Genomic DNA, 13404 nt, shown 5'->3' on the forward strand with positions numbered 1-13404 from the left:
AGCAGCTGTCACATTAGCACTAAAAGGTAATCTCTCTAGTCCTACTTGATATTCCTCAGATCATATAACCCTTCTGGCTAATACTGCACTCAATATTTATGCTCTTAATTGTGTATGAGTTTCATGTCTGTTTTAAGAGTCATCTCTCTGCACAGTATCTACTTTCTGTAAAGTCTTACTCTCCTTCCTATAATCTCCTTCCTGTAACTTTTTACACAGTGGACCATTTTTACATATTCCTGTAGATTAATCAGAATTTTCACTTTTGCATAACTTAGCTAGCTCTGTACTAGTGAGCAGTTTTTATTATTTGCCATTCAGTATCAAATTACTGATAGTGTATAAATGATCCTACCATTTCTTCCTTGTAGATAGAAAAAAAATGTTATTACTGAAGTCCAAGAGCAAACCTATGCACATTTAAAAAAAAAAAAATAAAAATTTGATGATCACAAGTTTTATAGTTTTGGGATATATCAGTTGCCAGGTTTTGATCTATAAAACATACAATGTAAACAATGTTTTCTTAAAGATCTCAAAATATTTTCCTCAGTGGCTAAGAATTGCCTATTTCATGTCTACCCAAGATAGCAGGTCAGAGAAGTTAGTTGACATGTATCAGAAAATTAATGACAGAAGTTTAGACAAAAAGAAGACTCTTGAAGATTCCTGCTGCCCTTCAGACACTGGGAATTTAGCTCTGGAAACTAATTGTTCATATTTCTGACTGCCTTGCCCTTGTCATGAAGCACTTCAATACTGCATTACATCTCTTTTTTTGAGTGATGACAAAAGCAGGATGTTAAAATTTTTATCATACCTCTGCTGCAGAAACAAAGTTAGTTATGTTTTAAAATTGGGGCAGAAAAAATTACACCATTAAACTTTGCCATATCGTTCCTTTGCAACTCTTCTCATTACAGTCATCACAGTAAGGAACTGAATGATTATCCCAAAGTAACATGCGGCCTAATCAACAAAGGCCTTTAGGCTTCTTATTTGCCATTAATTTCAAACACAATATAATATTGCTGCATGCATGGAAACATAAGTCAAGGCCACAAAAGCTTACCAGATGTCTCTTAACCCATCTGATAAGAAGAGTGCATAGTGTGGTCTCTTGTCAGTCATCTGCTCAAAAATTTATCTCCCTTTCCAGTAACTTGGAAAGCAGACTTTCCAACTGGACATTATTCTTGAATACTGTTCCAGGAGTCTACTTCTAGTCAGTAGGCAAGTACAATTTGTGCCTTAAAACATGTATCTCGCTTCACAAGCTTGAAAGTAGGGAGAAAAATTAAACACTGCCTAAGAGGAAAAGAGTGATGCAAAAGTGGATGTAGGAGAATTCCAGGCTATTTCGCTGGTTTAGGTTTGTTTTTTTTTTTTGCTGTTGAAAGTCTGAGAAAAAACTTTCTGCAGCGGGAAAATAGTTGAGTATCAGATTCAAGAGATGTCTTGGCATAATGTAGGAAGTGTTTAAAATTTGCAGGATCAGCAATTTATTTTAGAAGCTTACACTTCAGAAATTGATGCAATTTTGTTCCTTACATATTCATTACCACAGACTTTCCACTTACTACAGATGAATGGTTTTCAAAATACTGTTTCACAAAGCAACACTTCCAAAAAAATTTCAGTAAATAAAAATGTTAGCCTACGGTAACTCCCTGTGCATACAACTGCAGGCAGAAATTTCTGATTTCAGAAAAGGGATAAAATATTCAGCAAAAATTTGGTAAGCCACAATAGCAGTTAGGATTTTTTTAATAGGCAAAAGTACTGAAGGGATACAGGTTCATGTCAAAATCTAGACATGAATTCCCTGTATTAGACTAGTGCTTTCAAATGGAAAAATACACTACTTTAGTAAAAAAGCAAACCTGCACAAAATGTGTAAAACAACCAAAAGAAGCTCAGAACTAAACAGCATTCTTTTACTACTAGCAAAATGTTATTGGGATAAAGGAGCAGCTAATGAACTTACATGTTTTTTCTAGGGTAGTTTTATTGTTAAAAGCTAGGAAGTCTGTAAAAGGTCTTCAAGAAAGGAAACAGAATCTTCTAATATTGAAGTTACGGCAGAGAACACCTGCAGTCAAGTACAACAAAGTTTGGTGACCCCTTCATAATTTGAGAGAAAACATTAAAAGGATAACAATCTTAATATAAAGAAATGTTTCTCTCTTTTCAAGAGCTACGTTTAAGTCCAGAAAGGATTCATTTTTACACTACAACAAACTACTGACAAAGCATAAGCCTAGAAGCATCAGTGTTGAGAACTGCCTTTCATTGCCAGTACAGTTTTCTTCCTTACTGAAGAACTATATAAGGAACAATTTCTCTGTACATTGAGAGGTTTTTCAGTGGAAGTGCCTATGAAATTATATGAAAGCCTGACCCCATAAACAAATGTAGTTAACATTAAGTTGGGTGCCATTGAATTGCTATTTTCCACAGCAAAGTTATTACAGCATCACCTCCTCTCAGCCAAAACAGAGGCAGAGCTTTCTCTTCCAAGTTCTGCGTAGTTTTAATGATACTTGGCTTACTCAATACTTCATAAAGAATAGGTAGAAACTGCAGGGAAAACAAATATGAACTGTCAATAACCAATATTTCTCTTCTTAGAAAGCAGCCGTGTCCCAAACAGTGGTTAAGGAACTAACTTTAATTGGGGGCTGTTAGAGAACACAGAGTAATCCCAGTAAAAAAAGCTACATAATTTACAAATTGCTATCTTTACTACAGCCTGCTAGCAGGCAGCTCATCAGAAACTAACAGTTTTCATTGCTTTTTTTCGCCTTCAGAAAAGCAATGCAAAAGTACAAGTTTAATAGGCTGGTACATTCCATTTCCGCAAAGTTAGAGGCTAGAAGCATACATTAAGAAAACATGATGCTAAGTAAAAATAATTTGCTTATGATTAGCTCATATACCAAAGATAAGCAAATTTAACAAATCTTGTATATAGATATTATTTTCCCTTTTCCAGAACATGGAATAAGCTTACATGCAAAAGCTTACCAGGTCTAGCTATTAGACTGACTTGAACAAATTGCACTTACAATCCAAAAACTAAGTTTATGAGTTCTTAAAACACTTGAAGATACGTATTTCCTTAAACAGACCAACCATAAAGGGAAACCTTCAGGGGACCTATTTACAGATCTGTATTTTATATACTAGCAAGTAGAAGAAAGTAAGAATAGTAAGTGAAATTGGAAGTTCCCAATGTCAAAGTCCTAAAAGCAATGGATTTTGGGAAGTGGCTGCAGCAATAAGTTACAAACGAACAGCATTGCTTATTGCCATTTGCTGCAGCTTCCACTTCAGATGAAGTCTCCTATTAATACATCTTTACTCTCACAACAGATACTTGAACTTCATGAAAAGAAACGCAGAGGACTCCACCCACCTAAATGGATAAAGACTTAGCATTTAATACCATCATATTAAGATCACAATTCTTTCCTAATATTAAGAATATAAAATTAGATTTTTGTATCTTCCATCCTGTGCTTTTTAAAAGCAAGATTTGCAGCCATTCTTCAAAAGCAATTTTGAACATTAATATTGTAAACCTCAAAATTTAAAAAGTACATACACAAGTTAATTCCTTTACTATGATTCTGTGATCACATACTTTCCGATTTCTTTTCTATTAGAGATCCTCACAGCAGAGTGACAAACAAAAAAAATGGTTATACAGCTGATCCAGCAAAAACTCACTTCAGAAACATCACCAAATATACTGAGTAAATGTAAAGCTACTTTCCATCTAAAACTTCTAAAATTTTAAAGCAAACTTAAAATTAACCCCCCCCTCAACTGAAGGTACTAGTAGTACTAGTGAGACTTGGAAGAAAGCTTTTCTAAAAATTAGAAAACCACAGAAATCTACTTTTTTCATCTTTTTTTTTTTTTTAATCCAGAGAAAAGCTTCTAAGAGATGAATGGTCCTGGAAGCAATTGTATTTATCTTAAAAACAAACCAACCACCAAACCCTGCTTCCTTTAGAGACATCCACACAGCCAATATTCAAGGAACTAGGGGAGTGAATCACCTCTTAACACTTGGATGTTGGGGGTGGTGTTCAAAGCATGTTTCATGGAGAGCGTACTCTCATTAGTGATCACAGACTTCTCTCATCCCAGCTTTGACCATACAGTTACAGTGAGGAAACAGTTTTCATAGTAATGAATAATTACTTTAACATTAACAGCAGTTAATACTAACTAACTAGATAGAATCTATTCCAGCTTCTTCCTTGCCATGCTTCATTACTCTCAACTTCCCTCTTTCCACCTACCCTGCAATTTCCTCTTTGCAATGCACATTGGCCAGGCAGCTTCCACTCTCTTGTACCTGCCCTAACACCCTGTTTATTTTTGACTGCTGGTCAATGATCACGCTAATTTAATCAGCAGTTAGCCTCTTAGCAACCCTTGCAGTAGAGGAGGACAAGACAGAAAAGAAAAGCTAGCTCTCTGTTTCCAGCTGTTCACTGTCCCTTTGCTATGAGGACTCTGAACTCCTTCAGGAACCACTGGAAACAAAGCAAGCCAACACTTCATGACAGAAGCTCCCACCACTACTTCAACAGAACTGCAAACTCATGAGATAAAATATTCAATTCAGTCTCTAACAGCAGTAGGATTTTCAATTTTAGAACTGTATTACAGTCAATAACAGTGGTCATTGACAGTATTCTTAATTGCCAACTAAAAAACCATGCAAAAGAAACATACTCACAAAAGTTCAGTTATATTTTGGAATTTAAATATCAGAAGTAATAATCAAATGTCATTAAAATAGCCTACGTAGCACACAATCCAGCAAAAGATTTCATGCTGTGTATATTAATGCTCTCCATGTGTTATTTTAAACAATTCAGTAAGATCATGACATGAAGCAAACACAGATTTTTCAGTCTCTTAGACATAAAAGTAGCAAAACAGTATCTTCTTCACAATAAGAAACAACTCTCCAGTACATGGGGCTTAACTGAACTAACTTTTTTTGCACAAAGTTCTACTATGTATCTTAGTTGGTTATTCTGCCCCATACACTGAAATAGAAAGAAACATCATTTTCCCCTTTTTACCAAGGATTGCATCTTGCAATTTTTACTCATAAGTAATATATATAATCTCCCTTACAGCATTCCCAAAGCTACCCTACTTACCTGACCTCTTTGTTTTCTTTCCTGTACACCAATATCACTTCATTTATGCATTTAAAAAGACCTACAAGGATCATCTATGCTCTCAGTCTGTCCATCCTCAAGCATGAGAACCCTCAAATCTTTGTACTTTTTACTTCCCTTTTTTCTTTAATGGAAACACTCTTCCACACCTACAGGGCCCTTGGTAGTTCAATTCCCTGTAAACAATGCTAGCTTTAAGTCCCTATTTGTTACTGTTAAGGAACTTTACACTTGAGTTGGTCTCCTAAGACCCCCTAATCTCTTCAAACTCCACACTTGCCTATAGCAGCTGACCTATAAATAAGAGATGCACTGAGGGGGGTAGCTGTTCATTATGTTTTAAACACTTGCACACAGAGACAATGTCCCCATGCACAAGGACCTGAAAGCAAGAACAAAGTTACTGCAGTTTTTTGATATGCTGGATGTACAAGTACTCTTTGGAAACCAGGGATGTAACAAAAACTTGCAAGTACTCTACCATGTTTAGTCCAAGGTAAACTTGGAAGTCTCTCCCCAGAGAAACAATTGTCTCTGTATGTAGTCTCTTTCCACAGAAACCATAGAGTAAGCAGCTTTGAAAAATGCTTTGTTTGCACTGTATCAGTATGGAGGGCTTACCCATAACACGTTTTAAAACCTTAACTGAAACCAATTGAATTTCTTACCATGGATTACAGTTCTACAAACAGAAAAGATTCTGCCATGAGTATTGCAAAAATAAGCTCTAACAACAAATACCTTTATACAGGTAGCAAAGTTACTCGCAGGGGGAAGTTATACCATTTTTATTAATTTCCAATCAATTTAATTATAGCTTTTACATTTTATACATGTACGCTTAAACCTTTAAATGACATTTAGCCACTTGTCTTCACCACAAAAAAAGTGAACCAGTCATGACTAAATGAGTCCCAAGTATCAGCATGCTGCACCAGTGAATCTTCCTGTTTCACTTCAGAGCAAAAATCACTAAGAGATATATAGGAGTGACTTTTTAAACATTGACTTGAAAGGGAGAGATTAGGTTAATTCGGCTTTATGCTCAGTAGTAATACTCCAGATTTTTGTTCAGTTTGGTCTTCTAAGGGATGAGAGAAAAAGAGATTGTTTGTTTGGGACTTTAATGCAGTTTGGGGAAATAAATATTGGAGATTTTTCAATTAGATTTTTTTTGTTAAGTTCAGCAATAACACCTTCGTAGTAGTTCCAAATCAAGCACCACTGATTTTAAAATAATGAAATGCACAGCAATTACAAAAAAAAACCAAACTTTTTTTTTCCCTCAGAAGAGTGTAAAAAGAAAAGAAAACAAGCTAGAAAACTACAGTAGCATCAAAGCCAATGAATACTCTTCAGTCATATTAGGACTTCAATGAAAAATTTCAGCAATTTTTAATTTTTTTTTTATTATTTTTTCCACTGTACATCTGTAATTGCAAAACTAAGGCAATACTCTATCAGTAACAGTACCTCAGTGTAATCCAATAGACAGAGAACATGGTAAATTATAGATTCCGTCTTTTGCGTATTAGCAATATTCAAATGTCTGTAATACCAGAGCATTTCACCTATATTCTAACACCTACCTTCAACTCATACTGCCAGAAAGTTTTACTAAATCAAAGACAAAGTCGATATCCTCCTGCTCACATCTGCTCAGCTTTGGTTTACTACATGCGATACACAGGATTTAACACAACCTCAGTTTTTTTGAATATATTTTAAAAAGCTGAAACTGGAACCAAACTAACCTTACTAACACCACCAAAAAAAAAAAAAATCACTTCTTTCCATTAAATAGTACAAATACTCATCTTTTAAAATTAGTAATTTCCCTCAGACTGTTGAGGACTACTTCCTTCTCCCAGTCTATTAACATGTGATGTGCCAAGGACCACTTTCAGATCAGAATAAAAGAAATTTTCCGCTGTGTTAACAGCCTGGGGAAGGAGAAGGTACAATGGGATAGTGTTCCTTCCACTTACAAAACCACAAATAATTAATTTTCCTTCATCATTACTGTATACATCCATGCTTCAGGTCATTCCCCAACTATTAAATCCAGCTGGACTCAGTGAGGACTTCAGAATGTCTTTCCTATCTTAAAAACAATTCCAACACACAAATAAGCAAAGACACTCCCCATATAGAGCCTTGCCCTCCACATGTTTTCATACATGCCTAACTCCACTAAATGTAGCTCCACTGAAGCAGAAAGAATTACTGATTGTAGCAAAACTAAGCAGAATTGCAAGAGTATGTAGGACAAGTATGTTTGGACAGGTGAACAGGAAATAAGAGATGACACCTCTGTGTCCTGAAAAGTAGCACAGAATAGCAGCCTACTGGCCTTGCACATGCATTTAATTCTGAGATTACTATACTTTCAAGTATAATAAGATATAATGAAAATCAGTGCACTAACAAGAGATATTTGTTTTTATGATCCTTCTACACAATAATACCAGATTACTAGTGGTCTACAGAGCCTCTGTATTAATCCAAAGAAGCAAAAACATATAGGAATTGTAATGCCTGCATACCATAAACACATTTGTAGTGTGGAACTAGTATTTCCTAAAAGGTACTTACAGATATTTTCTTTATTTTACTTTAACTATTATAACAGGTAACAATAGTGCAGCAATAAATATATCTGTACATCACAAGTTGTTAACTTCATATAGAACAAAGAAGCACTGATTTAAAGCTCTAAGTTCTCTACTTGAATACTTCACTTTATAACTCGATACAGGGACCAAATACAGTACTTACAAAACAGAAAACACGCTTCCAAATTCAGTCAGTAACCAGGGTTTTCTAAACTGCAACTGTTACCATTTTTAGCAAAAGGAAAATCCTATTCTTTCCTTTTTCTAGGAAGTAGGGATTGAAATTAACATCACTTAAAAAATATTGGGGATATTACTCCTGTCTATAATATCCTGTAAAAACACAGGAGGCTGACTTGACTGTGAACTTCTTCTCTAAGCTCCTGCCAAGACAGACTCTAGGAAGTGCTACTTTTGATTATCATTTTCTGATTGTTAAGAGTTGTACACAGTAGCTAAATATGAAGAAGCTTTTTTTAATTTCTTATAGGGTTTAGTCTATGAAGCATGTAACTACACAGTATAGCATCACAATAACACAAAGTTATTAAAAAAAAGTCTCTAAAAAGCTAATGTTTATTGTTAGTGAAAAATCCAGAATACTATTTCATGTTATCAAATGTTGCAGTATGTCTAAAGTAAATGAGACATACCAATTTAAAAAAAAAAGTTTATTTAATCTTTGTGGTTATAAGAAAAACTACCATACCTGTAAGAATAAGAAAATTAATAGGTGTTACAATGCCTAAATGATTGCTTCCAATTAAACTTGCACTTTGGTTTCACTGCAGTCTTCTGAGCACAGTACAAGGCATATTTAGTGTAAAACTCTCATCACCTGAGTGAGAATGGCTAAATTTTAATATTTATGAGAAATTAGTAACTGCTTAAATAAAGGTTAATTAAAGATAACTCACCACCATCCCTCTCTCTAACTCTGTGAGTATGCACACTTTTTGCTTTACTGTGCCCTGTGTTGTCACCATATTTGTTTTCAGGGCTATCAGAGCGCCGCAACATTTTATTTGGTGGTGAAGGATCTGTGGTGTCTCGCATCTTGTCATGACGGTGATCACCACCACCGGGGTGACTCTTGGATGAGTACTTAAGAGCCTGTAACAGATCACAAGAGAACAGGCATTTACATTAGATATGAAGTCACAGAACTGATGTTAAAATATTATTTCTAAATTTTAGATCTCTTTCCAAAACACTTTTTAAAGTTAATTAATTTTCATTTCCTATTTAAACAATCAGCATTAGCCTTTCTAATTTTAATTACCTACATTAAAGCAACAAGTTCTGTAATTAGAACTCAAACCATTTTTCTCCCACTATTACATCCAACATAACAGTTGCTGTTAAGAAAAACCTAATTTCTCTGTCTTTTCACTGATGGACTACACACTTTCAGCAGTAAATGGGCCACAATGCTTCTGCACTTTTGGGAGAAGCACAAGTCTCCAGTTGGTATTAAGAATATAAACAGAAAGTTACAATGAATCAGTGTAAACTTCGAGTATGTCCTCCATACCATAGTCAAGGCCACTCAGTTTCACCACTACCTTGAACTTCTACAAGGTTTTTTCACTATTAGCAACGCTGTAACAGGTGTAATAAAAAACCCTAGAACTCTGGGGGTCCAAAACATGTAATGTGACAATTCATTTTGAAGTATTTACCAAAACTTACATGTTCTGCCTCACTTTTGATCGCCTTGATTTTGCAGTGTGAGCTTCTGAGTGGCAAATGTTTACATTTGCATGAACTGTCACTGACAGCTGCCTTGGACTGTCAGATTACACTTCACAATGATATAAATACACAGAAATGCAATAAAACAGTTCAATTCTGTGCCCTAAGGAGAGCAATATCACAATACATGGCATTCCCCAGATTCACATTCTGAGAACTGGTTTTTTTTTCAGTAGACCCAGCAGAGGAATAGTCTCCACCTTACAGAAATTGAGGTTATTGTCAGCAGGTTAAGGATTTGATGGTTTCTGAATATGCCTAGCAGCTGGCAACTGCAGAAATTAAGCCTTACTGGCAACCCCAGTTATTCAGGGTCTGAAACCATGCCCTGCTCGGGTTACAGCCCACAGCAGCAGTTTTGGGGAGAAGAAAGGACTTGGGGAGGGGGGTGGGGGAAGAACAAAATGCCTTTTGTTTTTAAAAGGAAAACACTCACCTCCCCCTGGGTCTCCACTCCACAGCAAGTGACCCCGGCTCGCTCTCCTGCCCCTCGTACTGTACCCTCCCCGACTCCTAGGCCCAAGCCCTACATGGGTCGCACTAGGCCTCTCCTCCTCGCCCCGGCCCCGCAGGCCTAAGAAGAGCGCCGGAGCCCCGCTCCCCCCTCGCGCGGCCGCCGCCGCCCCCCCCCCCCTGCTCCCCCCGGGCCTGAAACGGCGCCGAGGGACGGGACCGAGGCGTCTGTTGCACCGCGGCCTGCGGCGGCGGCCGAAGCCTCCGCTGGAGTAGCTCCCCCCCCGCTTCTCCCCTGCTCCTCCTCCTGGGCCTAGCGGCCGGCGCTTGAGGTACCTGGTAGGGCTGCGAGTCCCCCCTGCGGTCGTGACAGCTAAAGAGAAAGCGAGAGAAAGAGAGAGACGTTAGCGAACAACCGTTACCGGCCGCCGGGGAAGGGGGCCCAAACATGGCGGAGGGGAGGGGGAGACCCCGCGGGGGCAGGGGCCAGAGGAGGAGGAAGGGATTTACCCATCACTGAGTCTCTGCTGTTTCCTCGCATACATTACCATCAATGCCCGGCCTGTGTGTGTGAGTGTGAGGGGACCAGGAGGGGACGGCCGCGGCCGGGCCACAGGCGCCGAGGGGGGAGGAGGGGGAGGCAGCGCTCCGCCTCGCCGCCGACCGGGGGCAGGGAGGGGGGAAGGGAGGGAGGGGGCGGCTCAGGCAGCTCGGCTGGGAGCAGCGCTCACGGGCCCATCTCCTCCGCGCACAGCGAGAGGGGAGACGCCAGCAACTCGGCCCCGCGCGCGCTGAGACACTCCGGGAGCACGGACTCCGCCGCCGTCGCCGCCACCGCCGCTGCTGCCGCCGCGGCCGCCTCCTCCCCCCGCTGCGCCCTCCGCCGCCGCCGCCGCTCCTCCAACTACATCCGGGAAACTCGGGCGACGCCGCGCTCGGTTAACGTCGGCTCTTTTCGGCTCTTTCCGACACGCTCCGTCCCCTCTGTCCCCTTTGCTCTCGGGCGACTCTGCCTTCGGGAAACATCGGCTGCCTTCGCCGAGCCCAACGCCCTTCAATCTCTCCCTTCGGCAAACATCGGCTCGTTCCGTAACTCTCCTCCCTCCCTCTTCCTCCCTCCTCCTCCCACCGGCCGGCCCGCCTCGTCCTCCTCTCCCGAACGCTACCTGTCTTCGGAAAACATCGGTTATTTCCGTAGAGATGTTTTTACGCTACCGTCAGGGTGGCGCCGCGTTCGGAACCGCTCGGGTATTTCCGTGACCCCTCACCCGACGGCTCCGAGGCACTGCCTGTCAGAGCAGCCGTTGGCCGGGCGCGCCCGGCTGATTGGCCGAGGGGAGCCCCCGCCGCTCGGGGGGCCGCGCTGGCGGCAGCGCCGCGTCTCGCTTCCCCGCGCGGGTGGGGTGGGCCGGGCCGGGCCGAGAAGGAGCCGAGCCGCGGCAGGGCAGCCGGCTTTCTCGCTGGGAGCCGGCAGGGCGGGAACGCCAGGCAGGTGGGGGCAATAGGGACAATTGCGAGAGAAGCGGTGGGGTGGGGGGAGCGGCGCCCGGCCGCGAGATAGGAAAGGGAAGGTCTCCTCTTACCTACCCCCTCCTCCCCTTCCGCCCGGGGACTCGATGTACAGGCAGGAGCCATTTTGTGTACGGCTGGTCTTCTGCGAGGAAGCGCTCAGCGGTGAAGAGGTTGTTAAAATGTCCCTGGGGAGGCGGTGGCGGCAGCCGCGCGGGTTGGGGCCTGCCCTGTCCTGCCGCCCGGCTCCTGCGGCGGCGCCGGTTTTCTCCCGACCCGCGGTGGTGGGGCTCTGTTCCCGGCCCCTGAAGAAACGCCGCCAGGCTGCCGCAGCCCCGGCCGCTGAGGGAGCCAGGTGCTGGCGGCAGAACGGCCCGGGAGGGGGGGTTTGCGGCGGGGGCGGCGGGTGAGGGGCGCTAACGGCCGCACCCGTCGAGCAAGCGGTTCATCCACGTCTCGGCACACGCGTAAAATTGTCACGCGGCGCACGTGAGTAGCCAACAGCACCAGATCGGTTTGCTTCAGGTGGCCCCAGGCTCTCTGAAGTGGATGCCAGGCGCTCAGTTTGCGAGGACGGTCTCCTTCATCAGAGGCCGAGTGGATGCCGCCGCCGCCGCTGCTGGTGGTGACTGCTGAGCTTTCTCCTGGGAGAGGGTCATTTGGTTATTTGTGACCAAACCCTCGAAGTCTGAGGTACAAAGCATATATTCAGAGTAATATTAAGGTATTATAAAATATAATAGAAGTTTTTTGATACCAGAGTTAAGAATTGCTATGAGGGTATCGTAGGAGAGACCAGTTTTCAGTAAAGGTGTAGTGTATATGTGGAATTTTGTCCTGCCCCCTTCCTGAAAAGGGAAGAGATGTGGCACAACTTGGAACTAGCATGTTAACCTTAAACAGAGCATCTTTCCCTGTGGCTCCGTCTGTGCTAGCGTAGCATTATTCATGATAACTCTCTTACAGAATTCTTTCTGGTTTTTGTTGTCTTTTTTTTTTAGAGTGCAGAAGGCTGCTGCTGAGAGGAGACTTCAGGGAGCAGTGGCAGAGCTCAGGAAGGGGAGTGAAGGATGACTCAGCAGGGAGCTGTTCTTCAGGGTTACAATAACGAGCTCGTGAAATGCATTGAAGACTTGTGTATGCAAAAAGAAGAGCTGAACAAACAAATCCAGCAAGCAGAAGAGGAAAAAAATAAACTCCAGCATGAAATCCAAGTTCTGAGTGAACAACTGGAGTGTGTATGTGAAAACCTGGCCCAAAAGGTAGCGTCACGGAATGAGCTTGATAAAATTCTTGCCGAAACTGAAGCTGCTTACATGAAGATTTTGGATAGTTCTAGAACTTTGCTTAATGTCCTGAAGAAGGAAGTGGGAAGCCTAAAGCATATGCCAGAGCTGAAAACCAATGTAACGTGAAACAGTCAAATGTTTGGACTCCACAGTGCTAAAATTCCACTAGGTGAGAAATGTGGTTAGCTACAGAACCTTACAACGGCAGTATACGCAGAGAGGGATTTTCTTCCAACCTTTCTGTATGTTTTATTATTATTTTAAAATGCACTAGAAAATAGATGAAATAAAGTTGCTGTTTTAAGAAAAATCTAATTACTTAAACACCGTGAGGCTGTCAGTTTTGAAGTGGTGATGCTTCAAGGCTATTCTGAAGACAGGAAAAAAATTAATGTTTTATTGGTCAGCTTCGGATGGCTACCAGTGAATTCCTGTTTGACTGAAAACTAGTGGATGCAAGTAGATCAGATACTACTTCTTTTGACTTTACAAATGCTTAGGCTTTACTGTTAGGGACCAAATAGAAACCAACTATTTAGCTTCCTCTAGGAGTTTGGAGTTCTGTCTGATGCA

At 41.4% G+C, this 13404-nt stretch overlaps 2 protein-coding genes across 5 annotated transcripts in view; one reads left to right on the top strand and one right to left on the bottom strand.

Moving 5' to 3' along the window:
* Positions 1 to 10651, bottom strand: part of WAC (WW domain containing adaptor with coiled-coil) — a 62371-nt gene extending 51720 nt beyond the window's left edge. For all 3 annotated transcript variants that reach the window (XM_059818456.1, XM_059818455.1, XM_059818454.1), the window contains exons 1-3: positions 10544 to 10651; positions 10370 to 10406; positions 8743 to 8938 (exon numbers count right to left, since the gene is read on the bottom strand). In XM_059818456.1, the coding sequence (XP_059674439.1) occupies positions 8743 to 8938; positions 10370 to 10406; positions 10544 to 10584 (274 nt within the window). In that variant the 5' untranslated portion in view covers positions 10585 to 10651. The remainder of the gene's footprint in view (positions 1 to 8742; positions 8939 to 10369; positions 10407 to 10543) is intronic.
* Positions 10652 to 11469: 818 nt separating this feature from the next.
* LOC104255103 (microtubule nucleation factor SSNA1) lies at positions 11470 to 13136 on the top strand. 2 transcript variants are annotated; one of them, XM_059818962.1, is made up of 2 exons: positions 11470 to 11525; positions 12544 to 13136. In XM_059818962.1, the coding sequence occupies exon 2, from the start codon at positions 12613 to 12615 to the stop codon at positions 12955 to 12957; it is 345 nt and encodes a 114-aa protein (XP_059674945.1). In that variant the 5' UTR covers positions 11470 to 11525; positions 12544 to 12612; the 3' UTR covers positions 12958 to 13136. The 2 variants fall into 2 exon arrangements, with proteins under 2 accessions (XP_059674945.1, XP_059674946.1); XM_059818963.1 differs by lacking the exon at positions 11470 to 11525 and adding an exon at positions 12168 to 12235.
* Positions 13137 to 13404: the final 268 nt, after the last annotated feature.

Source organism: Gavia stellata, chromosome 6, assembly GCF_030936135.1.
Source record: "Gavia stellata isolate bGavSte3 chromosome 6, bGavSte3.hap2, whole genome shotgun sequence".
NCBI classification, from domain to species: Eukaryota; Metazoa; Chordata; class Aves; order Gaviiformes; family Gaviidae; genus Gavia; species Gavia stellata.

What these genes read in the sequence shown, in the direction of transcription:
- LOC104255103 (XM_059818962.1), top strand. Translation starts at nt 12,613, where the DNA reads ATGACTCAGCAGGGAGCTGTTCTTCAGGGTTACAATAACGAGCTCGTG.